Raw genomic sequence first — 27909 nt, 5'->3', positions numbered from 1 at the left:
TAGTTTTTTGCCCATTTGCAGTAAGGAATCAATGTAATTAAGTGGTTTATAATCAGACTCAGATTATCCCCCGTGCATGCGTCAAAGTTGCACAATATAGCACCCTGTCTATGCTACAAAACCTGTTTACATTATGTCTTTAACCTGGTAGAGACACAATTACAATATATGATCAATTAAACTTACTATAATATCAAAAAACAACGGTCGTTAAGTCGTCAATGATGTTTATAGAACACGTCGTAGTGAGTAGGATAGAGACCTGATCTTTGAATGGCAGGATCGACGCCAGTTTAAAAGTATTTTCTGCAGGTTTGAAACTAGGATAGGATTGTGTTGCGTCGTGTCAGTGTGTAAATCCTTGCATGATAACAAGCTGTTAATGGCTGTAGACAACTGGAATTCATTTAATGTGCTCTATAACCATCATTGAATAATTGTGCTTTTCGTTTTTTGATATGATAGGTTTAATTTATCATGTAGAAAATGTAACAGTGTCTAATACCAGACGGATAGTCTAGATAACCCATGGTCTTTGATGATGCGACCAGTCCTTAATAATATCAGACAATTTTTAATCCCAATGCTGTTTAATTTTAAATGCATCATTTTTTGTCCATTGGCAACCAAGGAATCAATGTAAGACATTGCAATTAATTAAAACATCGCTATACTATTAAAAAATCGGATTTGAAAAACACGGAAAACCCCATTCTACTAATGGGGGTTGTTAAATATTTCCCCCACGCTTGACTCCGCCCCCAGCTATGACGCACTGATGACAAAGCTCCGTGTTGGTGTATAAGCCGGTGATTTCTTTAATACTATTTACAGTAACACTGCTAGCCTCCATAAGTCACACCTGAAAGATTGCGGGGCTTGTTGTGTCTAAAAATACATATTTAGCCAATTGCACGCATGCCCCCAACCACTGAAATCAAAATCATTAAAATGGCTAAAACAATAGAAAGCAGTAAATTAAAACATTTTAAAACACAAAAACAAAGTTGTCCTTTAAAGGGATACTTTTGGTAATTTTAACATCTAATCAGGCTTTTATGAACACCCTGAACAGTTTTAAATTTGCTTGATTCAATATTTTGATATTTGAGGTAAATGCCATTAGGCTCTGGGGCTCCAGGGCCAAGGGTATTAGAAGTAACCAGAAAAAAAATAATAATAATGGGTGTATTTAATGAATCTATCATGGTTAAAATGGAGTTTGAAGTTACAGTGGGTGTGTATGGGGAGCAGCCCTGAGCCTGGAGGGCCTGATAACATTTACATCAAATATCAAAATATTGAATTAAGCAAATTAAAATCTGTTCAGGGTGTTCATTCATAAAAGCCTGATAAAATATCCTGGATATTACACTTTCAAAAAAACTTTGTCATTCAGGCTTTTGGGAACACCCAGGACAGTTTTTGAATTTCTTCATTCAGTATTTAGATATTTGATATTAATTTCCCCCTTCCAGGACCTTCCTATACACACCCATTATAACTTCAAATTCCATTTTAACCGTGATAGATTCAATGAAAACAACTGTCCTTTTTTCTAGTGACTCCTGACACCCCCCGAATATGTGAGCAGGCCGTGTTTTTTCGATAACATTTTTCATTGATTTCTATTAATCTTTTGGGGGAAAAAATTATTAAATACAATAAAAGATAATAAAATAATAATAAAAGACAATACAATAAATGAAAAAAGGTTATCGAAAAAACACAGCCTGCTCACGTATTTGGAGGGTGTCATGAGTCACCAGAAAAAAGAACAGTTGTTTTCATTGCATCTACCATGGTTAAAATGGAGTTTGAAGTTATAATGGGTTTGTATAGGAAGGTCCTAGAAGGGGGGAAATGGGGGGAAATGAATATCAAATATCTAAATACTGAATGAAGAAATTCAAAAACTGTCCTGGGTGTTCCCAAAAGCCTGATTAGATGATAAAATGACAAAAGTTTTTTTTTAAAGTGAAATATGCCTTTAAGTACATGTTTGTTGCCATCAGACAGAAAGCCTTTTTCTCCTTCCAAGTCATTTGTGTTTTTCGTATAAACGTACGTCCTACTTTATCATATGTTAGCGTCACACAAAAGCGGTAGCAGATCTACAAGCTCTAAACTTGGTGCGAAGCCACAAGATGTGAGCTTGTAGATCTGCTACTTCTGAATTTGAATCACTTTACAGCCATCAGACGACATCATAGTTTAATAGATAGTTATTGACTTATATTATAGTTTCATAGATATAGTTATTGATTTATATTAGTTTCATTGATAGTTATTGATTTTAATATCGATATTTATTTTAGATTCACCTTATTCTTCTGCCAAAATGTTTTTATTTTTTATCTTCCATTAGAAATTCTGTTGGCTCAGTTATCTCTCCTATCCTTAGGCTTTTAAAAGTACGTTTTATTTTATGTTTTATGAAAAGTATGAAAATGTGAAGTGCTATAATATATAATACAAATAAAGTTTCATTATTATCCCATTCCTTTCTATGGCATTCTTGAACACTACCCCAAAACAGTGTTTGGAGTCAGTTCCATGTTCAAGTCTCAAACAACCCCATAAATGTATAAATGTATAAATTCTAAATATAAAGTCTCAAACATCTCCAATAATGTATAAATTATAAATATAAAGTGTTAATCCCAAAGCTACAGATACTATGCCACCACACGGACCCGTTGTGTTCAGTAATATTCTGTATCATTCAATAACTCTGAAATATCACTGTATTCTTCAGTGGCGCTGTTGCAGGTGGACGCCGGTATTACACCCCAGGTAAACCAAGAAACAACGGCACTCAGACACAGACGGCATTTAAACACTTCTTTACTAAACTATACTGAACATTAACTGAACACCAACGACCCGGATGGACGGATAACGTCTTTGGCTTTAAGATAATCACTTTACATTTAGAATCCATGCATGAATGGAGGCGCACGAGGCTTAAACACAGAACTGCTTAAGACTACAGCTGAACGCCGGCATTACACTCAAGGAAATGGAAGAGCGTTCAGACTCGACACAGGATTAAATCACTATAAATTAAACCCCATCAGGAACACAACAGAGCCGAACGGCAGGGGAACAGCAATAGCTTTGTCTTTAAACACTTTGTTGTAATTGTGTTCATTTATGGAGATTTACCAGCCGTTTAAAAACTACTAACACAACATCAGACTCAATCACCTGTGGGGGAAAAAAAGTACTCTAAAAGTATCAATACTGCAATATAGAAACACTGTTACAAGATAAAGTCCGGAATTCAAAATGTACAAAATGTAAAAGTACAAAAGTGTTGGCATCAAAATGTATTTATTTTAAAGTAGCCTACAATGTTTGAAAATAGCAGATCTACAAGCTCACAACGTGTCGCGTTGTGAGCTTGTGGATCTGCCATTTTCAAATATCCAAGGTATAACATGGGGCTAAAGTGGTTTATGTAGGCTAAGTTTTATATTAATGGCCTATTATAATTTATATCTGCAAAAGGCTTAACTAAAAGTTTTCAAATAAATGTAGTGGAGTAAAAGTACAATATTTGGGTCCAAGATGTAGTGGAGTAGAAGTAAAAGTAGCCTATTGGAAATGGAAGTGCTCAAGTAAATGGTAAATTGTCAAAATTGTACTTTAGTACATTACACCACTGTCCGAGGCTATAAAGTTTAATTAACGGCGTGGTTAGATTAGAATAGATCTCCAAGCCCTCACACAGTGAGTGTGTTTTAACTAAGGTGACAACATAGTTTGAAACTCCCTCTGCTGTGGTCAAATAAAACAGTTGGAAACTCCTCCTATGATTACAGTTTATATCATTATTGTTAGATACTGGAGGATAAAAACTAAATCAAACATAAGTAGAGTTTTACCTTCTGCAGGAGCAGCGTTTCACACCAAAGCGTTCCAAACGGCGTCCTCACTGCACATGCGTCATATTTAAACCCCCACTGCACATCCGGTCTGAAGCCCCGCCTACTGGATCCGGTGTGTTGAACACGTTCACATCAGGCCACATGGATGTTTCCGTTTCCGTCTCCAGACCGGATCTTCAATCTGCACGGTGAACTGCCCCCCTCCCCCTCCCAGTCTGCTTAATGTCATCATCAACACTGAATCGCCTGCACCTGTGTGTGTGTGTGTGTGTGTGTGTGTGTGTGTGTGTGTGTGTGTGTGTGTGTGTGTGTGTGTGTGTGTGTGTGTGTGTGTGTGTGTGTGACTATGTGTGCACGCACACGAAAAGTACTCAAACCTTTTTTTTATTTTTATGACATTTTCATTTTAATAATAAAATAAAAAAAATCACTTCAATCAAGTAAAAGTAGCCAATAGCATAAATCATATAAAAATAGCTTACTCTGTTATTTTGCTTGAGTAATAATTATCATTTTAACATAATTATCACTATTATTGTATTAATAATAATATGATAATACTTATTTTAACATTGTAGGAGAGAAACCGTTAGCAGCCATGCAGGTCCACGCAAACAAACCCAGAATAAGAGAATCAGTCCGTCAGTCAAACTGTATTATCTGATGTTGTTTCAGAGCTGTGCTTTCAAAGCTTTTTAAAATGAATACAGGAAAACTCCACCTAATACAAACTCGACCCAAACTCTCTCACTCGTTTCCCAACGGGTCTGTGGCCTTAAAGGAGGACTTCACCACTTTTCAACCTATCTTCATATAATTGGTCCTCACAAAAATATAGCTTTTCCCTTTTTTTCTCAGAGGAGGGCTGTGGGCAGGTCAGAAACCCATCGTCTTGTGACATCATCGATTGGGAATCCAGGCTAATAGAAACTGCAGGCTTTCTATTCCTGAAAAGTTGCAATGTTAAAGTGGAAGCCATTGTTCTCGCGATAATACAAATCTAAATATTTTTTTCAGAAATATTGATTATTTTTTTATTTTTCTGGAAAATGATGATGTCACAAGACGATGGATTCTGAACTTCCCACAGCTCTCCTAGGAGACTTGGACCGAGTAGAAAAAAATTGCGCTATTTTATTATTTTATTTTATTTTATTTTATTTTATTTTATGTATTAGTGAGGGCCTATTATATGAAGATAGGTTGAAAAGTGGTGAAGTCCTCCTTTAAGCTAGATGCAGAATAGACCAAAATCACATCTTTGCTTCTTGGGGGTCCCTGGAACAAAATAGTTTGCGATAGGGGTCCATCCGTGGAACAAAATATTTTGAGATGGGGGTCCGTGGCCAAAAACACATTTTGGGGGTCCTTAACCACAGGCACGTTCAACAAATGTCTTCTAAATCATAACAATTTTCTGATGTTGCTATCAGTGTTTCTCAAACGTTGTCATGTCAAGGACCCCCAGAATGATATGTATTTATTTGACCAAAACACATTTTGGTAACAGATAAACATTTATCTGCCCCAAAAACACCCAAAAAACTGTGAAAAATGATGACTCATTACTAAACCATCGTTTTGTGGGGCCATTTCTAGCCCAATGAAAGTTTTTTGTGCAAAACAAATGCTTGCAATGGATTCAGAATCATGACAAACCTCAATAGACCCCTCAAATCCTACTTAAAGCAGATTTATTTTCTGGGTATTTTCCTCCTGTATAGAAAGTCGATGGGAGCCCAACTTGATATGGATAATTCTATGGGTAAAATTCAAAATAGGTTAGGTCCTAAAGAAGCCACAAAAAAAGTTTGGCGCTTTTATCCGCTTCGTTTCGATAATTTTGTTAAGCCAACCCACTACAACAGCAGACTGGAAGATCATGGACTGAGCGGAGTGGGACATAGTGACCAGAAAGGGGTTGTTTGGCATGGGGTAATTTATATGATGTACTCATTGTACTGTATGCTTTTAATGGAAGATGTAGATGTTAAAGTGAGGCAGCTTTCTGCAATGGTGCACTGCACTCTACTCGCCCCATGGTAAGTGTTTGTGTTAGTATTACGTGCACGTAATGGTTAGATAATAATAATAATATTAATAAAACTTTATTTGTATAGCACCTTTCATGACATGAAATGTAGCTCAAAGCGCTTTACAGAGCATAAAATGAAGCACAAGTGCTTAACAGATAAAAAGTAAAATAAAATAAAAAATACAGAATAAAAAGAAATAATTAAAACGATTACAATAAAGCAGAGAAATAAAAACATAAAACATTGAAGAACAATTTCAGAACAGTGCGTACGTCAATTAGCAGCACAGGGATTTAAACATTCAGCTAAAAGCAAGAGTAAAGAAATAGGTCTTGAGCTGTGCTTTAAAGCTATCCACAGATGATTGTTTTTAATTTACCTTTTAAACTTTGGAAACCACAGATGTATTTATAGGGGTGCCATCGTGAAGTATCCTCCACTATGCCCATGAAGCTAGAGCAAGGGTCTTCAACAGGGGGTCCTCAGAGTTACTACAGGGGGTCCTAAAATCAGAAACCTTTTTTCTCCTTTTTTATATTAACCATAGTGTTCATATTCTGGGAACTTTAGCCAAAAATAGCAGATCTACAAGCTCACAACACTTCGCGCTGCGAGGCCTTGTGAGCTTGTAGATCGGCTATTTTCGGCAAAGAGGGGAAAAAGAGCAGAATAGCACAGAATGAAAGGTCAGGTTTATTAAGTATATCACTTGGTTAAATATCTGAAAACACAAATTGACATGAATCCAAAATACACTGATGATCGTGCTGTCAAACGATGAAACTATATCTAGAATCTATGAACAGGTTGTGGGGGTCCCTGCTTCATATCTCTCAACTAAGGGGTCCTTGGCCTGAAAACATTGAAGAACCCTGAGCTAGAGGGAGCCATGGACACACTGATCACAGTGTTCTACAACTCCTCTGGGAAAGAAGAGGTACAAAACAATACAAGTCTGTTCGGTCGGATATTTCGACGACCTTTCTTTCACCAGGTGCTCGCACGACTTTCGTCTGACTTTTCTTTTTAAATATATCAACCTTTGATCAAACGGAACTCTGGTTTAGTTCGTTCTCATTATCCTTAGCACCAAATGCCTTTCTTGCAGAAATACGTTTCTTTCATTCAATGTCCTTTAATATACTGCATGGTGGATGTAAATACACAAATATTCTTCTGTCACTTGATAACCAAAAACCACTGTGTTGTATGCAGCAAGCACATATAAACTCCCAAATATTCCATATCCCATAATATGGCTACTGATAACCTTGAGCCTCTTCGGACAGCAAATAATAAATTGGCGAACGGCCGGGCGGGCGAACAGACTTGTTACCATACCAACTGGACAAGGGAGAGCTGAAGGAGCGGCTGACTTCCTAACGGTACCATGAAACAGATGTTTCCAGATGTTTTGCTATTTCCAAAATATGTTTTTATTTGATTCTTTTTATATATATATATTGAAAACCTTTCAAAAAAGATTTGAAAACATACCAAAAAATAATGATGTCAGGTTGGAAGCGGTTAACAAATATACAAAATCTTCTCATTACATAAATAAAATAATCATGATTCAAGTGACAAAGTTTAGAAACAACACTACTGCTTTCTCAAATTATCTTTTTTTTTTCTGACAAAAAGTTGACATTTTGCAGGCTGAGAGAATAATAATAACATTATTAATAAACTATTCTTGACTCATGACATGAGGGACAAAACAGCAGTGTGATCTACTTGAGGTCACACAACTCAGCAGTGTCTACAGGCTTAAGTCCAGCATGGAGGTTGTGTGTGAAGGTGGTGTGTTCTGTGTGAAGGAGAGTCATGGTGTCTGCAGACACACTGTAGAAGGACAGAGTACCTGCACCGTGGTCCACGTACACTCCTACTCTGGAGGAGACAGGAGGACCTGGGATGGGAGTTTCAATTTTCCTGTGTCTGAAAAAAGAACCTTGTCTGGCATTGGTAGATATAGAGCAACATAAAGACCATGATTTATCATTGTATCCAAATATACATTCATGACCAGACCCTGTTCTGCTGATATCTTTATATGAGACTGCTATATGAACACAGTGTCCACTCCACTCTGCCTCCCAGTAACAGCGTCCAGTCAGAGCCTCTCTACTCAGAACCTGATCATAATAAGTGAATCTCTCTGGGTGATCAGGATATGATAGATATCTGTCCATCCGTGTTACTTTCCTGTTCCCTTTAGACAGAGACAGGCGTTTATGAACTGTGTTTGGATCCAGTGTGATTGGACATGAATATCGTAAGAACTCAGCTCTGGTCTTGGGCTCTGGTGGTGTTGACAGTAAAACATCCACTCTGTTCACTGTCTCTGAGAAGTTTGTCCCTTCCTCTGTGAGAATGTCCTCTAGCTTGTCCCTCATCTTGGACACGGCCGCGGTCACATCTTCAAAGTATCTCAGAGGACGGACGTGGCTGCTGACTGGGTGTGTAGATTCACTGATCCTTGAGAGAGAGGAGGTGAAACGCTGTAGAAAGTGGATGTGATCCTCTGTGAGTGACAGCTGCTGCAGCTCAGCATGTCTCCTCCTCAGTTCAGAGAGCTCCTGCTCCACTCGCCTCCTCACTTCTTCAGCGCCGCTCACTTGACGTTCCTGCTGCTCTCTGATCTGCTGCCTCACCTCAGATCCTCTTCTCTCCATGGAAGAGATGAGCTGAGTGAAGATGGTGTCACTGTCCTCCACTGCTCTGTCAGCACAGTGCTTGATGGACTCCACCTCCTGCTGAAGCACCTTCACGTCTTTCTCTCTCTCCTGGATTCTCTTCTGGATGTTCTGCAGACTCGAACCGAGCTCTTTCTGTCTCTCAGTCCATTCTGCTTCAGCTGAGGTCGTATCGTGACCTTTGTGTTCTTCCACGGAGCACAGATAACAGATACACTGCTTATCGGTACGACAGAAAATCTCTCTGACTTTGTTGTGACGAGAGCAGATGTTCTCCTGAAACTCCTTGGAGGCTTTGACCAGCTTGTGTTTCTTAAAGGCAGGAGACTGATAGTGAGGCTGGAGGTGAGGGTCACAGTAAGACACCAGACACTGAAGACAAGTCTTCACAGCTTTCAGTCTCCTCCCAGTGCAGACATCACAGGCCACATCTCCAGGTCCAGCATAGCAGTGATCAGGAGGAGCATCTTGGAGTCCTGTCGATAGATTGATAATATGTATTCATCAATCTGATAAAAGAGTATTTCATGTGTGTGTGCCATATTGGGTAGCCTATAGGAGTCAGCATGTCTCCTCTGTCTGATAACTATTGTTTTTGTCACCGTCTCTCTGCCTTACCACTGATCTGTGTCTTAACTAGGGCTTTCACTTCAAGTATTTTTTACAGATCGACTAGTTGAAGCCACTGGTAGTCGACTAGTCGACTAGTCGTTAACATATTATGTCATAATAAAGAGCGTTGTGGCACGGCTTCTCACAGCAGCCAAGTTACCATGATAACGGATACTCACAAACCCCACGTGTGCAAGTTTGCGCACCATAACAAGACCAGCATTTCACAATCGCCACATCCATTTTTAGCTGCTACAGTAATAGAAACCCATGCTTGGACTCACCAATAGCTGCTGTCTCTCGTAAACAAATCACATATATCCATTTGCATTGGTCGGCTAGCCATGCAGGCTAGGCTTTAGTAGGCTAGCTCGCTAACACTCCTCTGTCTTTTAATTACTTCTAATCAAACGAACGTGCAGGATCGGTCGGTCTGTTGTAGCAAGAACTGGGCTGTCCTCACTTGCTGCTTTGATCGCGCTACGGTGTTATACTGTTAAACTAGTCTCAACTCACTGCTGTGTGCAGACGCGCGAGTTTCAGCACTTTGGTGACCTCTGTGTGAACTCACGGTGCAGAAATTATTAACCCTTGCTAGGGAGATGCAGCAATTTGTGTGTGTGTGTGTGTGACTGGATAATAATATTCCGTTTGTAATGGTTGTTAGAAATAAAACAACTATAATCGAATTGAAATGAGTTTGCTAGACCTTCATAAAAAAAAACTAAAAAAAACGAAAATATTTTTGTTTTTAATTTTTTTCGACTTTTCAACTAGTACCTACAAGATCGACTAGTGGTTATACTAGTCGACTAGTCAACTAGTCGACTAGTTGGTGAAAGCCCTAGTCTTAACATACAGTATGTTTCACCACACTGATCAGTGTCAGACTGTGTTTAACATACAGTATGTTTCACTGCCTTGTTATAAATATTGTGCAACAAAACAACTCTTGTTGCCAAGAGTCACAAGACAGACGTGCAGCTGTGATGGCAATGACGTCATGAGGAGGATGAACCACCGTTTACATTTCTGTACTCGCTGTTTAAACTTCTGAAGAAAAGTTATCACCAGTAAATCTCCATAATCGGGAGATAAACGACCGTCACATCGCATACACAAACTTTAGACGGCAATCGTAGCCAATCAGGAGGGAATATGGGAAATCCATGTTGATGACATGACTTTAGAGATAGTGTACCGCTTTGCGTGATTTTAGGGCAAAATCTGTACGAGCAGTGTTCAAAAATGTGTTTTGCAAAAACTGGCCTGATGGTGGTGCTTGAAGAGGGTCATGTGAGAAATCAGGGGAGGAGGTTGTGATTTGCCATCCAATTCGCAGGATTTTAGGCCAAAATCTGAGTTGGGCAAAAGTGTGACGTGACGTGTGACGGACTGACAGACTGACAGCCGGTGAACCTTAGGCCCATGGGAGTGTCGCCACTCCGACAATAAGAAGTCACTGTCGGAATGGAGATATGTCTGAATGGAGACATGTTCCCGGTTTGGTAAATGTATATCTGTCTGACAGTGAGCTGTATTTACAATATGATTTAACTGTCTCACCTGTCTTCTTCAGGCTCTCCACCACCTCAGCCAACATGGTGTTCTTCTTCAGAACAGGTCTTGGGATGAAGGTGTGTCTGCACTGTGGACAGCTGAACCTCCCTCTCTGATCATCCTGCTCCCAGAAGCCCTCGATACACCTCCTGCAGTAGCTGTGTCCACAGGGAACAGTCACTGGATCCTTCAGGAGATCCAGACAGACAGAACAACACAACTGTTCCCGATCCAGTTGAACTCCCTGCTGCGCCATTTCAGTACGACTGACTGTCTGTCTGTCTGTCTGTATGACTATCAGTTCACTGAACTGGCAAACAGAAGAGACGAGTTTAGTTAGGTTTCGTTTCCTGAGAAATCACATGACATGGGAGGTTCTTCCTGCAGTTGTTTTGTGTGTGTGTGTGTGTGTGTGTGTGTGTGTGTGTGTGTGTGTGTGTGTGTGTGTGTGTGTGTGTGTGTGTGTGTGTGTGTGTGCGTGCGTGCGTGCGTGCGTGTGGTGATTCACAGTGATTCACTGGTATAAAATGCTTCATGTTGAAACATGAGTCAGTAGTTTTCTTCTATTGTTCCATCTCCATTAGCCTAAAACATGCATGCACGCGCGTGCGCACACACACACACACACACACACACACACACACACACACACACACACACACACACACACACACACACACACACACACACACACACACACACACACCCTTACATCTAAATGAACCAATTAGCCCAATTCACGGCCCGCCCACTAAGCATCCCACGGGTGCTGAAGTCACATTTTGAAGGGGTAAATCCTACCATAGCCTATGGAGTTAGCACAGAAATCGCAAATTTAATGCAATTTCCGAATAGTAAAGTATAAAATACGGCTAGCATGATCAAGAACACAAGATACTAAACGGCACAAAGCACTATAATTTACTTTACTGTTAGAAATAATGATTTGTTGGCTTTAAGTCCAGTATAGTTTCCCCTTCTAAATTGAAGTCAGCACCCGGGGAAAACTGAGAAACGGAAGTAGGTGGGCGGGCCGTGAATAAGGCTAATAGCAGCTCACAGCACTAAACTCCTCCCCTCCATAGAGCCTCACTGTAGCTGTGATCCACAGTCAGTCTGAGAGAAGAGATGAGAGAGAAGAGCTCACAACAGCAGCAAAGAAAGAAAGAAAGAAAGAAAGAAAGAAAGACAGAAAGAAATAAAGAAGGTGCTTGTATCCAAAAGACATTTGATACATTTGAAAACTTTTCAAAAATATTCACGTCAGGTTGACCAATTGAGGATTGGTCAAGCATACATGCCAATTTGGCCCTCCAGACAAAATCATTCATTCATTCATTCAGAATTCATAAAAATATAGAACTAAAGCACATAGTAAGTATAGATCTAGAACACAGAATGTATAGATCTAGAACACAGATTTCATAGCTCTAGTACACATAGAATAAAAATTCACCGCTTCACTTCAAACCGAGGTTTGATTTTTTTCCCCTCTAAAAGTTTACATTTTTCGGGCTGAGAGAAAAACAATAAAATAATAAAAAGGCAGGTTGAGAACCACTGCCCTACAGCAACGTCTCAGAATTAGGCCATGCAAAAATTACTTTTCATTTACTAATGAAAAACTAATGAATTTACTTATTATGCATGGCAGCAAATCATCATGGCATCAACTCAGATTAGCAGATCATTAACCCTGTTACAACCTGGCATCTGTTCTGGACGTGTTATTGTAGGCTTTGCAGACAAACCAAGTATTCAGTTTCACATTAGTGATATCAAATATATCTTTTGCAGAAGACAGTAAAGTGACAATTTAAGGACTTTTACAACCTTAGTACTAACAAAAAAAAAATCAAACCTTGGTTCGAAGTGAAGCTGTGAATTTTTATTCTATGTGTTCTAGAGCTATGAACTCTGTGTTCTAGATCTATACATTCTGTGTTCCAGATCTATACTTTCTATGTGCTTTAGTTCTATATTTTTATGAATTCTGAATGAATTAATGATTTTATCTGGAGGGCCGAATTGTCATGTGAAGCTTGACCAATCATCAGACCGGGACGCACCAGACACACAAAGCCACTCCTTGGAAGCGGCTTTCACCGCTTCAAAAAAAGAAAATAAATGAAATGGAAACAATGCCTTGTGAGCTTGTAGATCGGCTATTTTCCACAATATTTATTTTCACAATATTATCTGTGGAACTGAGTCAAACTAAATGTAATGCCTCAACTCAAATAGGCTATGATTGTTTTGGGGGTCCCCAGGTCAAATATGATTATTTAGGGGGTCCTTAGATACAGTAGAACTACATTATTTACAGTGTAAAATTATACTCAGACCACACACTGTAAAATAATTCGCTGTAAATTTACAGTAAATTACTGGATAATAATTGCATTACTTTCACAGTAATTTTCACAGTAAATATTGCGCAGTAAATTACTGTAATTTCACAGCTGTGAAATTTTTGTAATTTACTGTGATTTAGCAGTATGTATTGCAGTTATTTACTGTAATATTACAGTAGTTGCCTGTATTTTTACACTATTACTGTGAATGTAATGCAGCTCAGTAGGCAGTAATTTACTGTAAATTTACAGTAAATTGTATCTAATACAGTAAGATATTGTAAATTTGAATTTATAGGCCCATTCCCACTGGGCCAGATAACAGATAAAAAAAGCTCTTTCTCCAGATATGTTTCCATTCAAAGTGGATGGTAGATACAGATAAAAAATATCTGCCACAGATATTTCTTTTATCTGTGACAGATATTCTTTATCTGTATCTATCATCCACTTTGAATGGAAAAATATCTGAAGAAAGAGATTTCTTTTATCTGTTATCTGGCTCAGTGGGAATGGGCCTTAACTGTGATATTACCATACATACACAAACATGCTAAAAGAAAAAAAAGAAAGAAAGAAAAACAACTTCATCAGACCGGGACGCACCAGACACACAAAGCCACTCCTTGGAAGCGGCTTTCACCGCTTCAAAAAAAGAAAATAAATGAAATGGAAACAATGCCTTGTGAGCTTGTAGATCGGCTATTTTCCACAATATTTATTTTCACAATATTATCTGTGGAACTGAGTCAAACTAAATGTAATGCCTCAACTCAAATAGGCTATGATTGTTTTGGGGGTCCCCAGGTCAAATATGATTATTTAGGGGGTCCTTAGATACAGTAGAACTACATTATTTACAGTGTAAAATTATACTCAGACCACATGGCTGTAGATCTTAACTATCTACAGTGCCATGTGCACAACTCGTCTTATAGAGTGCAACGATGCAGCTGTCGGCTGAAAACTCCTGTAGACGCATGAGAAGTGTGAACTGCAAATAAAAGATAATATTCCCATTAAAAGATTCCCATTAAAAGATCCCGTTACAATTTCCCATTGCGTCTACACAGAGAATGGCGCTACAAAGCGCTATATGCAATTCATTGTGCCATTATGGAGATCCCTGACGTCATCGATATGGTGTCATAGCTCTGACATCAGCAATCAATTTACCATATATGGGAGAACAACAGGCAACGGGCATCACTGATTGGCCAAGCTTCCCATGATGTTTGTGTCGCTGTACCCGTATAAGTGTCCGCACGTGCAAAAAACGTGCATTTCGCTACAGGACCCAGACTGTATTATGCTGCACAGGAACTGCATTCTTTTACAGAGCTACACTGAATTAATCCACTTCAATCCACGGTGCTGCAGGGGTGTGAAATGTTTTACTGGACCGCCCGTCTCAACGGAGAAGCCAACAGAGACTGTAAACGTGCTGCTGTTGCCGTGAACGACAAGCTGTACTCCTTTGGACGGTACAACCGTGATCAGTTTGACGTTCACATCTTCAACACGGTGTCTTTGCGCTGGCGGAGGTTGTTGCCCCCGGTGACGCCTGGGAGAGGAGAACGTCCCCTGGACGTTTCCTCCAGCTGCTGGGGCCACACAGCTGCACTGATAGAGGATATCGTGTACATCTGGGGAGGGTACAACCACGCTACCAGGGAGTACTACAACGAGCTTTATGCGTTTGACGTCGACGCCCACAGATGGTTCCAGCCAAGGATCTCCGGGGCCGTTCCAGAGGGGAGGTACCACCACTCAGCCTGTGTCTTGGGGAGGGTCATGTATGTCCATGGAGGATACAACCTGCTCAATGGACATACTAACGACGTGTACAAGCTGGACACCGCCGCGATGGTCTGGTCTTTGATTGACGCCGGAGCACCCGAGTCGTCGTTCCACTCTGCCACCGTCATCGGGACAAAGATGTTTGTTTTTGGGGGCCGAGGGCTCCGGAGGGACCACTACAACAACGTCAGAGTGTTTGACACAGAGACCAACTGCTGGCTGAGCAGCACACCTTCTGCACAGCCTCTCCCAGCTGCTCCCAGGGACCAACTGCTGGCTGCACAGCTTCTTCCGGAAGGGCGCAGGCTTCATTCAGCCTTTGCCTACAACGGAGCGCTGTACGTATTTGGTGGTGAGAGCTTGGACCATGGCAGCTTCAACGATCTGTGGAAATTCAATCCAGAGACGTTTTCCTGGTTGGAGGTTAAGCCGAAGGGGGAAGGACCGTTATGGATGACATGTGAATGCTGCTGCATGGTGGGAGAACGTATCTTCATCTTTGGAGTTTATCTGAGATACACAGGTCATATCTTAGACTTGAGTCCCAGTCTGAAGACGTTATGCAAGCTGGCGACTCTTCAGTACGGTCTGGAGCAGTCTGAACTCACACACGACATCAGGTGGGAACTGGCAGCCATGACTGATAGAACCCGAAGACCAGGGGTGAAAGTGGGCCGGAACGGGCTGGAACTGCCTTCTGCTAAAAGAGTCTGTGGCGGAGAAGAGGGGGGAGAGAGGAGTCAGAGTACTGTTTAAAGCCCATATAACCTGCTACGAACGCATGTCCAACAAGAAAACAGGCAACACCACATCAACATGGGTGTTCGTTTTCTCATGAAGTGCTTCTAAATCACTCCGGTGTGTGTGTGACAACGTAGTCCGTTGAGTCTGTGGCGGAGAAGAGGGGGGAGAGAGGAGTCAGAGTACTGTTTAAAGCCCATATAACCTGCAGCGAACGCATGTCCAACAAGAAAACAGTGACAACACCAAATCAACATGGGTGTTCGTTTTCTCATGAAGTGCTTCTAAATCACTCCGGTGTGTTTGTGTCAACGTAGTCCGTTATGCCAACTGTGTTTATTTACTCGCACCGATTTGCACAGTAAGGTTTTGTTCAGTCGCAAGCGGCGTCATCGCTGTCTGTGGTGTGCATGCGTGCGCGATTAGACATGGGCCCTTTGTAGTTTGTTGATCCAGTCCAGAACGGATACGGAAACGGCCTTTACTGAATACAGTAGGCGGACTCTATACCAGAACAGATCACTGAGCACTGAGCAGTAAATAGATTACAGAGAAACACCATGCTTAATGACTATTCCAGAACAATCACTTGTGTTCACCTCACGACCAAACCAACACTTTTGACTTCAGGTGCACTGGCTAAATGCAACCAACATTCAAAACCTTTTTTTTTTTTGGTTGGATAACAAATTATAAGAATAGTTTGTTTAGTGATGAGTTATAGTTATGTTTAATTTAATATACAACAAAGGTAATTGTTGCATTTTATATTGTAATTTTTTGTTTTAAAATGAACATCTGTGGTACACCATTGACACAATTTTGCTATACATTATATCAAGGGCTTTATGTGCTTGTTATTTCAAAACAGTCTAACAAAAAAAGAGAACAGGGCATCGATGGTGACTTGACTATGACTGCATAATGTTGCTCTGACTATCTGAATGTCTTTCTTTGTTGATGCTGCTATGCATAGGCAGGGACACATGCCATTACCGTATCCGTCTGTGTAGGTGTAACTTATGCAAAACATTTCTTTTTATATTACTCCTTAAGATTTTATCAAAATTTCACCCACATCAGTACACATCTATAGTCATGTGATCAGGACAAATCTGTTTGGTTTTTCATATTCCATTCTGATTGGCAAAGATTGACATCTAAATCAGGGGTTCCCAAACTTGTTTCTCAGGGCACCCCATATTTTTGTTTTTAATCCGAGGCACCCCTACATTATATTTTCACTAACAGCACCTTATATTTATAGCATATCGTCATTATCGTTGTTGTCGGGTGGAAACCTTGTATGTCCAAAACCGTTCGTTTTGTATTTACCATCTATAAAATGTACTAAACTAGGGAAAACAGCAGATCTACAAGCACACTGCGAGGCGTTGTGTGCTTGTAGATCAGCTGTTTTCACTAGATTTGTGCGACGGTCTTGTATGATGAAGCAGGGCTTTGCTTTACCAAAAGACGTACACATTTGAAACTTGGAGATACAAGGTTTCTGCCCGACAGTGACGATATTATAGTGATTATGTTGCGAGGAAAACGTTGAGATAATAGCCATTTTGGTTAGAACTGACTGGAAATAACTTTGTACTTCAAGTTTAAAATGATACTAAACATTTTTTCAAGTGTCCAAATAAATTCCCAATATTATCAAATTACCTTGCGGCACCCCAGGGTGCCCCGTCACCCACTTTGAAAACCCCTGATCTAAAGGTTGCAGGAGTGGCCTGTTTTTAAATAAATAAATTACTTTTTGCCCCAAATCAGAGTTTGCCATTGCCCTATAATAGCACCACCAGGAGGCAGATTTTTGCAAAACTCTTTTTTTTTTTTTTTTTACATTATAACACCTACAGTACATATTTTGTCCTACCATCTGTTTGGAAACCAGTGTTCTGAAGCTCCTGTGTGTGCTGGGTTTGACAACACCAGGTTGGGCCACCCAACCAGTGTTCTGAAGCTCCTGTGTGTGCTGGGTTTGACAACACCAGGTTGGGCCACCCAACCAGTGTTCTGAAGCTCCTGTGTGTGCTGGGTTTGACAACACCAGGTTGGGCCACCCAACCAGTGTTCTGAAGCTCCTGTGTGTGCTGGGTTTGACAACACCAGGTTGGGCCACCCAACCAGTGTTCTGAAGCTCCTGTGTGTGCTGGGTTTGACAACACCAGGTTGGGCCACCCAACCAGTGTTCTGAAGCTCCTGTGTGTGCTGGGTTTGACAACACCAGGTTGGGCCACCCAACCAGTGTTCTGAAGCTCCTGTGTGTGCTGGGTTTGACAACACCAGGTTGGGCCACCCAACCAGTGTTCTGAAGCTCCTGTGTGTGCTGGGTTTGACAACACCAGGTTGGGCCACCCAACCAGTGTTCTGAAGCTCCTGTGTGTGCTGGGTTTGACAACACCAGGTTGGGCCACCCAACCAGTGTTCTGAAGCTCCTGTGTGTGCTGGGTTTGACAACACCAGGTTGGGCCACCCAACCAGTGTTCTGAAGCTCCTGTGTGTGCTGGGTTTGACAACACCAGGTTGGGCCACCCAACCAGTGTTCTGAAGCTCCTGTGTGTGCTGGGTTTGACAACACCAGGTTGGGCCACCCAACCAGTGTTCTGAAGCTCCTGTGTGTGCTGGGTTTGACAACACCAGGTTGGGCCACCCAACCAGTGTTCTGAAGCTCCTGTGTGTGCTGGGTTTGACAACACCAGGTTGGGCCACCCAACCAGTGTTCTGAAGCTCCTGTGTGTGCTGGGTTTGACAACACCAGGTTGGGCCACCCAACCAGTGTTCTGAAGCTCCTGTGTGTGCTGGGTTTGACAACACCAGGTTGGGCCACCCAACCAGTGTTCTGAAGCTCCTGTGTGTGCTGGGTTTGACAACACCAGGTTGGGCCACCCAACCAGTGTTCTGAAGCTCCTGTGTGTGCTGGGTTTGACAACACCAGGTTGGGCCACCCAACCAGTGCAACTCCTGACCTGCAAAGCTGTGAGAATTAATTTGCATCTTGAGATTATTTTCTTCACAATCAATTATTGAGATATTTTTCTTCACACAGACCCTTGACAGAGGTGGAGAAAAAATCAAACCTCGGTTCGAAGTGAAGCGGTGAATTTTTATTCTACGTGTTCTAGAGCAATGAAATCTGTGTTCTAGATCTATACATTCTGTGTTCTAGATCTATACTTTCTATGTGCTTTAGTTCTATATTTTTATGAATTCTGAATGATTTTGTCTGGGGGGCCAAATTGTCATGTGAAGCTTGACCAATCCTCAATTCTGCAGCACGGGAGTCCCGTGGACATGCACGGGACAGACAAAACTAACCAATCACAGCGCAGAGATGCACGGGACAGGTACGGGCCACACAAAGCCACTACTTTTTCACCGCTTCAAAAAAGAAAGACCTTTACACCACATTAACAAAGCAAATCTTTAATTATCCCTCTTTTTTTACACATCGATTCTGTGTTTTTAAGACCAAAGAAAAAAATATATAAGCACACTTAAAAAAAACTAGTGCATGTATACAAATAACAAATAATGCATACTTACAAATTACACATGTACATGTAACAGCCACAGGTAATGTTTTGTATTTCCTCAACAGTTTCCAGTGGTTTGTAAATAATATATATATACCATAACAGAACTGAGGAGAAATCTAAAGCTTTTATGTCTTTGCATGTAAAACAAACCAAGACTGATACTAAAACATAAGATGAGGACCAGTGAGTGAAAAGCACTCAGAACGGCTCCTGTCAGATATTCGTCATGGAAAAAGGATATGAATAGAAAACAAAAGGCCCTCTTTAGGCCCACAGAGAACCCCAGACAACACCTCATACAGTAGGAGTGTGTTTTTATTCCCATGGAGAGCCTGGTTGAGGCCCTGCTTCCAAAGCTCCTTGCATCTACAGCAGTGGTTCTCAACCTTTTCTGGCCGCAACCCCCCAAAATAATCACATATTAACTCCATACCCTCTCAACCTGACTCGCACTATGAGCCGAGGCATTACATGTTGTATAACACGGTTCTATTGTGAAAATGGACTATCTACATGCTCACAACTGTGAGCAGCTATTTTCACAATTTCTGCCTCTAATATTTGAAAATGTGTGTCCAATTTGTTCAATTAGTCATTTTAGAGGTACTAAAAAGTCCTTAAATTGTCACTTTAGAAATGTGCAGATACCCTCAATAAATGCACTTAAACTTTACGTTGGTTTGTTTACTATTGAATGAGGAAACATGTTGCACATTAATAAGTTAATCCTCTGGGGACCCCTCAAAATAAGTTGGGGGTTCCGACCCACAGGTTGAGATCTACTGTATAGCAAGCTGGCAGCAGCACTCTGCTCTCGCCGCACATCGTACACAGATTACACAAATCAAGCTGGCAGCAGCACTCTGCTCTCGCCGCGCATCGTACACAGATTACACACATCAAGCTGGCAGCAGCACTCTGCTCTCGCCGCGCATCGTACACAGATTACACACATCAAGCTGGCAGCAGCACTCTGCTCTCGCCGCGCATCGTACACAGATTACACACATCAAGCTTGGTTAATGCTTTGTCGTACGACTGTCGCTTCTCAAACGGGTTTCGTACAGTCGCTGGCAGGGGCAGAAACCTCTGTATCTCCGTATTATACGTTTTCTTTTGTGTGTGTGATTTTCCCATAAATGAATGCCCCTACCGGATCGTACAACAATTGTCACGCGGAAACATCAAAAGCAGCAGATCTACAAGCCTGAAACGCGGCGCGAAACGACACGTTTTGAGCCTGTAGATCTTCTACTTTTGAATACTGAAAAGTTGCAGTTTTGGACATACAAAGTTTCCACCCGACAGAGACGATTATGTCTAGACAAGAGTCGACATAACGTGAAGGACAGCCAAGTGATCACAAGTTATTCTTTTTTGTTTTCCTCGGTTTTATGAAAAGCACTTTGTAACTCGATAACTGTAACTGTAACTTGATAACTGTAACTTGATAAGTGCTGCATAAATAATAGTTACTGAATTATTATTCTTTGTAGTACACATGACTGTATAGTTTCCCTCAAAAGCTGGGTTTAAATGCTGAATATTATGTCAGTTACAAAAGAAAAAGAGGAATCCATTCAGGATGTCAGCTCCTGTAGCCTAAAACAGATCCATTCAGGATGTCAGCTCCTGTAGCCTAAAACAGGTTCAGATGAAACAACATTCAGCTCAACTGGACAGGTACTAACCTATACCGTATCATTATGTAACAATGTAGCTCAGGTGAGACGTGATGAGATCATCTTCTACTGTACCTGATGAAACAATAACTGGCATGAACAGATCAATAAAGTGCTGTTAAAGAAAACACTGTCGATGAGCTTACATTTTCTTAAGTTGTTTGGCTATTTCTTTTTTTTTCTTTTTCTTCATAAAAGCCCAAAGACAGAATAGGGCTTAAGTGTACTCTAAACTGTTCCTCGTTTTGCTGGGGACCCCCTGGGACCCTCCCAAGGACCCCCAGTGTGTGTAACAGAGGTGTGTAACAGAGGTGTGCGTGTGCAGCTGCTTGTAGGAGGAACTGTTTTGGTTTCTGCTCAGGTTTGGCTTCCGGGCAACATTTTCATTTTCCACGTTAAAGCATCGACACACAAAGACGACGGAGCCCAAAGAGAGACAGAGTCACAATATTACAAAATGTGGCAAAAAGTATGAACTAAAATACATTCAACCAGATAAAAAATAATATGTTTTAAAGTGGGATTGGCCCGTGTTGTTGTAACGACACGCGTTAGCTGACAGTTCAAAAATGCTGCTCAACGTATTTAAACGCTTATTTAGCCTATTCATATCATTGGGCGTTAAGCAATGATATGTACATGTATATTATTATATGTTTGTTTTAAATGATAATCTAGCCTTCTCCTAGAATCTCTAATCCAATCAGAACTGGGAAATAAAATAGAATGGAATTCCAAAAAATGGAGCCTAGTGGAACCCTTATACATATCCTGTACCTTAAATATTATCTTACATTTCAGCACTCTTTTATTAATCTTTTATTTATTTATTTGTTGTTGACCTCTTTTTTTACTCTTTTCTTTCCATATTTCTCTGGAGATATTACTGACACGAAGGGGAAATTACTTACTAATTTACAGATTAAACAAAGAAATGACCAGATCTCACACAGACAATAAAACGTGCTAAACAGTCTCCAGGACATGACTGAGTCAGAATGAGGCCAGGTTATCGTGGCAATAAGTTCTGTTTGCACACAGGACAGTTGCGTTTTTTTCGTTTGCGGCATGAATAAAACGCATTGGATTTGGTGTACAAGGCTGTGCAGAATCGGCGCTGCGGATCCAAAAAGGAGTCATAAAAGGAGCGATGAGTTTTTTACCGCATGCGACAAGACGCACGAATCGAACTGGTTTCGATCGAGAAAAAAACGCACGGCGGCAGCCACTCGTCGCACGGCTAATTCGGAGCCGGTGTGCATGAGGTCATAGAGAATCATTGTTTTCTTTTCAAAAAATAATATTGTCCGTTTTATCCGTGCGGTTAAACGCGCCTGTGTGCAAAGGGCTTAACATAGCAGTGTTAACTGTTATCTATAAGATGGCAGGATTTACCCATGTTTATCATTTGCTAGATGAATGACCCGCCAGCCAGACAGACGGTACCGCCGTGGACTAAAGCTGGAAGCCTTGGCTTAACCACTGGAGTCCCTCAGGGCTCTATACTAGTGTCTTTTCACTTTTCATGTTATTGTGGGGAAAGCCTTTCGCTACAAATAGCAGAGCGACGAGCTCCAGACGGGGGGTTTAAACGGTTAAGATGAATATTATTATTCAACGTCTCCCGGGGATCAATCAGCACAGCTCAATAACGGTGCAAAGAAAAACAGTTAAATAATAATAGTAATAATAAATAAGTAGTAAAATACAAAAATCCAATGGCGCTAAGGACACAAATGTGAGATTCAAACCGGTCCATTAAACTTAATTTTCTTCCACAAAAAGCAGTAGATGTTTAAGAACATCTTAATGTCTGCGACGGTCTAAATATTGTCAGTTTGCTCTCTCTGTGTGTCTATGTGTGTGTGTGTGTGTGTGTGTGTGTGTGTGGGGGGGGGGGGGGGGGGGGGGTGTCATGACCTCTGACCCCTCTTGCTTGGTTTGTTTGGCTCTACATGGAACAGGGTCGGGGTGATCTGAGTTCCCAGAAGTTCTTTTTTGGGGGAGGCAGGACGACTTAAAGCACGCAAGATCGATTTATACTCGAGTCGTACGACGGATTCGCACCGTTTTACTGTAGCTGATCTACGAGCTCCCGATGCGTTGCAACGAGACGCATTGAGAGCTTGCAGATCTGCTGATTCTCGTCAGTTTGAGTTTCCCAGAGCGTTGGGGGTCGCGTGGAGGGGATGCAGGGGGGCGTGTTGGATTAGCAGTACCAGCGCATGTCGAGGAGGATCCTTGTTGACCCTTTTCTTTTGTCAGCTTTTCCCCCCCTCAAAAAAATGTAAAAACTGGGAGCAGAATTGTCATATCCGCACCCGACAGCAAAAAGTCAGCATCTGTCATTTGATACAAAAAAACTACAACGCAAATCTCCCCTTGAGGAAGTGGACTAGAACATTGCACTGTAAAAAATAACTCCCTCTCTCCATTACATTCTGTTCTTTTGACGGGGCGATCGACTCTTGCCGCCACCACAGCGGCAACGAGAGCCGCGTTACAAGAAGAGAAACCTTTTCGACGGAGCGAGATATGAAACGGTGGATAAATGAACCAAAACCTTGGCTATGGAGGAGGAACGAGAACGACGATGACGAATGTTGTGATCTTTGTCCTAGAAAACAGCAGCAGATTGAGGTGTAGTTTCCCTCCCCAACCTGGAGGGGGCGATACTGGCCTGCGTGGAGGGCTGTCCGACTGAGGAGGCCGACACCTTTGTTGTTAGACGTTGGAGTGTAAACAACACATTTCCTGCCAGGTAGTTTTTAATGTCACTCAGAAATGCAACTCCGCCATCATGACCACGATGAGCTGTTTGTAACATCCAGCAATCAAGTCTTCTTTCACCCGGTAAAGAAAAATTGCGACCACAAACGATCTGTTCTTTAGTTATGGTCTGTTGAAAAAAAAGAAAAAAAAAGAATCCGAGATAAATCCACTTTTCTGAATCCTCTACCATTGGTCTGTAATGGAGTGGCCTCATCTCCCGAAGGATCATGGGAAGTTGAGTCCCTGCGGGGTGTATCAGACGGCCGTCTGGTAATAAACAACGAAAAGACCGATTTACGCGCTTTGGCATATATGGCGGCCAAGCGAGGTCAAATCTGAAAACCCGTTTTTGGCGTATACAGTGGCCGAAGTGTCGAGTGTGGAACAACAAAAACAAAAATCTAGTTCCCTCTCTCTCCGTATTGTCTGTCTGTGTCTCTCTCTCTCTCTCTCTCTCTCTCTCTCTCTAGCTCTGTCTCCGCCTGTGGACGGGGAGCCCAAAGAGCAGATGGAGGGAGGATTCGTGTCTCTAGGGTTCTGGGTGTGGTTGGTTCAGACCAACCCGGGGTCTGTAGGGTTCTGGGTGTGGTTGGTTCAGACCAACCCGGGGTCTGTAGGGTTCTGGGTGTGGTTGGTTGAGGAAGTTCAGACCAGCCCAGAGTCTTTGGCCATCCTGTAGAAGATTCCTCTCTGAGACACCAGGTTGGAGGGAGTGTCGAACTCTGCCATCTCCCCCTTGTCCAGAACCAGAACCCTGGCAAGGAGAGGAGAGAGGAGTTACAACCAGACAGAACAGTGGGAGAAATACAACAATGTGAGAACACAGCAGCAGGATTTGTGAACTGTTGTGATAAAAGAACGCTAGAGAATGGAATACAACCACCCTAAGGACTACTAACCAGGCATTGGGTGACATCTAGACCTACTGCACATATAAACCAGTAAGACTCCCTAATCGGGAGACAAGCGACCGTCATGTCGCATACACAAACTTTAGAAGGCAGTCGTAGCCAATCAGGAGGGAATATGGGAAATGGGACAGATCCATGTTGATGACATGACTCTAGAGATACTATGTACCACTTTGCGCGATGTTAGGCCAAAATCTGTAGGAGCAGTGACCAAAAATGTGTTTTGCAAGAATCAGCCTCATCGTGGCGCTAGAGGAGGGCCATGTGAGACATGAGGGGTGGGGGTTGTTGTTTGGCAGCCAAGGAGTGTGTGTGCAAAGTTTGGCATGGATAGGGGCAACGGTGGCTGAGATATGAGTAGGGGAAAAGTGTGACGTGACGGACAGACTGACACCCTGACAGCCGGGGGAGGTTTTGATAGTAACTATGACCTGACATCGCAACAAAGCTGCTAACTTTAAACACATTTAATTTGGGTATTTTTTTCTTCTTCTGTATACTACTTAAAATTGTTTTGAGGGAAAATGCTGCTTTTTGTCCCAAAGTAACTGCAAAAGATTGCTGTGTGTGTGTGTGTGTGTGTGTGTGCGTGCGTTCGTGCGTGCGTGTGTGCGTGTGTGTGTGTGTACCTGGTATAGTCCATAATAGTATTCAGTCTATGGGCGATGGTCAGGACAGTGCAGTGTGTGTGTGTGTGTGTGTGTGTGTGTACCTGGTATAGTCCATAATAGTATTCAGTCTATGTGCGATGGTCAGGACAGTGCAGTGTGTGTGTGTGTGTGTGTGTGCGTGCGTGCGTGCGTGCGTGCGTGCGTGTGTGTGTACCTGGTATAGTCCATAATAGTATTCAGTCTATGGGCGATGGTCAGGACAGTGCAGTGTGTGTGTGTGTGTGTGTACCTGGTATAGTCCATAATAGTATTCAGTCTATGAGCGATGGTCAGGACAGTGCAGTCTTCAAACTGTGTCCGTATGGTGCTCTGGATCAGGTTGTCCGTCTCCATGTCCACTGCAGCCGTGGCCTCGTCCAGCACCAGGATCTTAGTCTTCCTCAGCAGAGCTCTGGCCAGACACACCAGCTGCCTCTGACCCAGACTGGACACAGAGACGGAGCGTCAGAGAGGGACACAGACACAAGAGTTTCTGTAGTGTGAGGCGGCTTGATGTACCAGTACTGTACTGTACTGTACTGTACTGTACTGTACTGTACTGTACTGTACTGTACTGTACACCCCCTGGACATGACGCTAGAGAGGGGATAAGACATAGTGGACCATGTACAGTACAGAGCCGACTGCTACTGTAAGTATTAGATTACTATAATTACAGAGAGTTTGTTCGTTTAAGGGCGGTGCTATTAATGTGTCAATGTCATCAAGCGTCCCGCTAGCCAATCACAGCATGTCCTGCAAAACTTGGCCAATGGGATCCTAACAAAATTAGCCCCGGACACAATACTGAGAGATACAAGAAATCACCAATCCCATACATGTGCAGATTCTTAAAGGATAGGGTTAGGGTTATTTCTCAGAAAAGTACATTTTCGAATACAAGAATACATCGTTTCAAATATGCTGTTTTCATAAAAAAAAAAGGCATTGGGAATAAAAGAAAGGGCACGTCAATAACATTCATTTGGTGTCGGACTCGGGCTTATTATAGCCTATTGTAGAACCGTTATGGGATGCTTTAGGAAGACCGGGCTGTTATGTGGACATGTTGCCCCGTGCAGGGCTCTATGATGAGTGACATCAGTACCGGAATTACCCTAATTGAAGTGAAAATCCATTTGACAAATGTCCTTTTTTTATCTTCTGATTTCGAAAAGCCCTAACAGGCAGACAGTACCTGAGGTTCTCTCCTCCCTCAGAACACTCGTGGTTCAGTTTGTCAGACAGGCAGACAGACAGGCAGTCAGACAGGCAGGCAGGCAGGCAGACAGACAGACAGACAGACAGACAGACAGACAGACAGACAGACAGACAGACAGACAGACAGACAGGCAGGCAGGCAGGCAGGCAGGCAGGCAGGCAGGCAGGCAGGCAGACAGACAGACAGACAGACAGACAGACAGACAGACAGACAGACAGACAGACAGACAGACAGACAGACAGACAGACAGTACCTGAGGTTCTCTCCTCCCTCAGAACACTCGTGGTTCAGTTTGTCAGGCAGAGCAGACACAAAGCTGTGGAGGTGAGCCAGTTCCAGAGACCTCCACACCTCCTCGTCAGAGTAGAGGTCGAACGGGTCCAGGTTCATCCTGAGAGAGCCTGAGAACAACACTGGATCCTGTTGGAGGGAGACAGGACAACATGCACTCTTACACACTGTGTGTGTGTGTGTGTGTGTGTGTGTGTGTGTGTGTGTGTGTGTGTGTGTGTGTGTGTGTGTGTGTGTGTGTGTGTGTGTGTGTGTTTCAGGATCAAAAGGATGCAACATAATTATTGTTTTCCCTACAAAAAATAAAGTTACTATTTTATACATAGCAACATTGGACACGAAAGGCAAGGAAACAGTATACGTATTCATTGCGACTGACACTGTGATTCTATGGGTTTGCCACTCTGACATCACTGTGATGTCACATAACACTGTTATGCCCATATAAGGAGTTCCCTGATGTCATACTGCTCCTGATGTCCTGGCATCATGGGCAGCCCATATCTAACAGGACTTCATATGGGATTGGGAATGCCCATGTATGGAGGTCACATTGGCCACATACCACACTAACGGCTGGTTCTACAGACAGGTATCCACATGATGGTGGTACTGTTAAGTTGTACTGACCCGTGGTATGATGGTGATACTGTTTAGTTGTACTGACCTGAGGTATGATGGTGATACTGTTTAGTTGTACTGACCTGTGGTATGGTGGTGACACTGTTTAGTTGTACTGACCTGTGGTATGGTGGTGACAGTTTAGTTGTACTGACCTGTGGTATGGTGGTGACACTGTTTAGTTGTACTGACCTGAGGTATGATGGTGATTCTAGAGCGCAGTTCGTGCAGTCCCAGAGTAGAGATGTCCACCCCATCGATGAGGATGCGTCCCTCTGACGCCTCGATGATACGGAACAGACCCAGCGTCAGGGAGGACTTCCCTGCTCCTGTTCTCCCCACGATGCCCACCTGATGGGCACAGCAACACAATGAGCATATGGACAGTAATCATTGCTATAGAGTGTTTGTTCAGTTACAGTGTTAAATAGCTCTATATTGTGACAGTAATCATTGCTATCGAGCAAGGGTCTTCAACAGGGGGTCCGGGACCCCTAGGCCCTAGGGGGTCCCC

At 42.2% G+C, this 27909-nt stretch overlaps 2 protein-coding genes across 2 annotated transcripts in view; both read right to left on the bottom strand.

Moving 5' to 3' along the window:
• Window positions 1–7519: 7519 nt before the first annotated feature.
• Window positions 7520–11056, bottom strand: LOC308283323 (tripartite motif-containing protein 16-like; the record flags this gene model as incomplete). The annotated part of the gene is made up of 2 exons (XM_080723740.1): window positions 7520–9104; window positions 10807–11056. The coding sequence occupies 2 exons, from the start codon at window positions 11054–11056 to the stop codon at window positions 7663–7665; spliced, it is 1692 nt and encodes a 563-aa protein (XP_080579866.1). The 3' UTR covers window positions 7520–7662.
• Window positions 11057–22873: 11817 nt separating this feature from the next.
• The window catches only part of LOC308284241 (multidrug resistance-associated protein 1-like), a 92164-nt gene continuing 87128 nt past the window's right edge, over window positions 22874–27909 (bottom strand). The window contains exons 28-31 of the mRNA XM_080724805.1: window positions 27588–27746; window positions 26737–26903; window positions 25512–25706; window positions 22874–24454 (exon numbers count right to left, since the gene is read on the bottom strand). Coding sequence (XP_080580931.1) covers window positions 24346–24454; window positions 25512–25706; window positions 26737–26903; window positions 27588–27746 — 630 coding nt within the window. The 3' untranslated portion in view covers window positions 22874–24345. The remainder of the gene's footprint in view (window positions 24455–25511; window positions 25707–26736; window positions 26904–27587; window positions 27747–27909) is intronic.

The sequence above is a fragment of the Nannobrachium achirus genome, assembly GCF_963921795.1.
Source record: "Nannobrachium achirus genome assembly, chromosome: 4".
Lineage (NCBI taxonomy): Eukaryota > Metazoa > Chordata > Actinopteri > Myctophiformes > Myctophidae > Nannobrachium > Nannobrachium achirus.
This window is presented reverse-complemented; position numbering and strand designations above follow the sequence as displayed.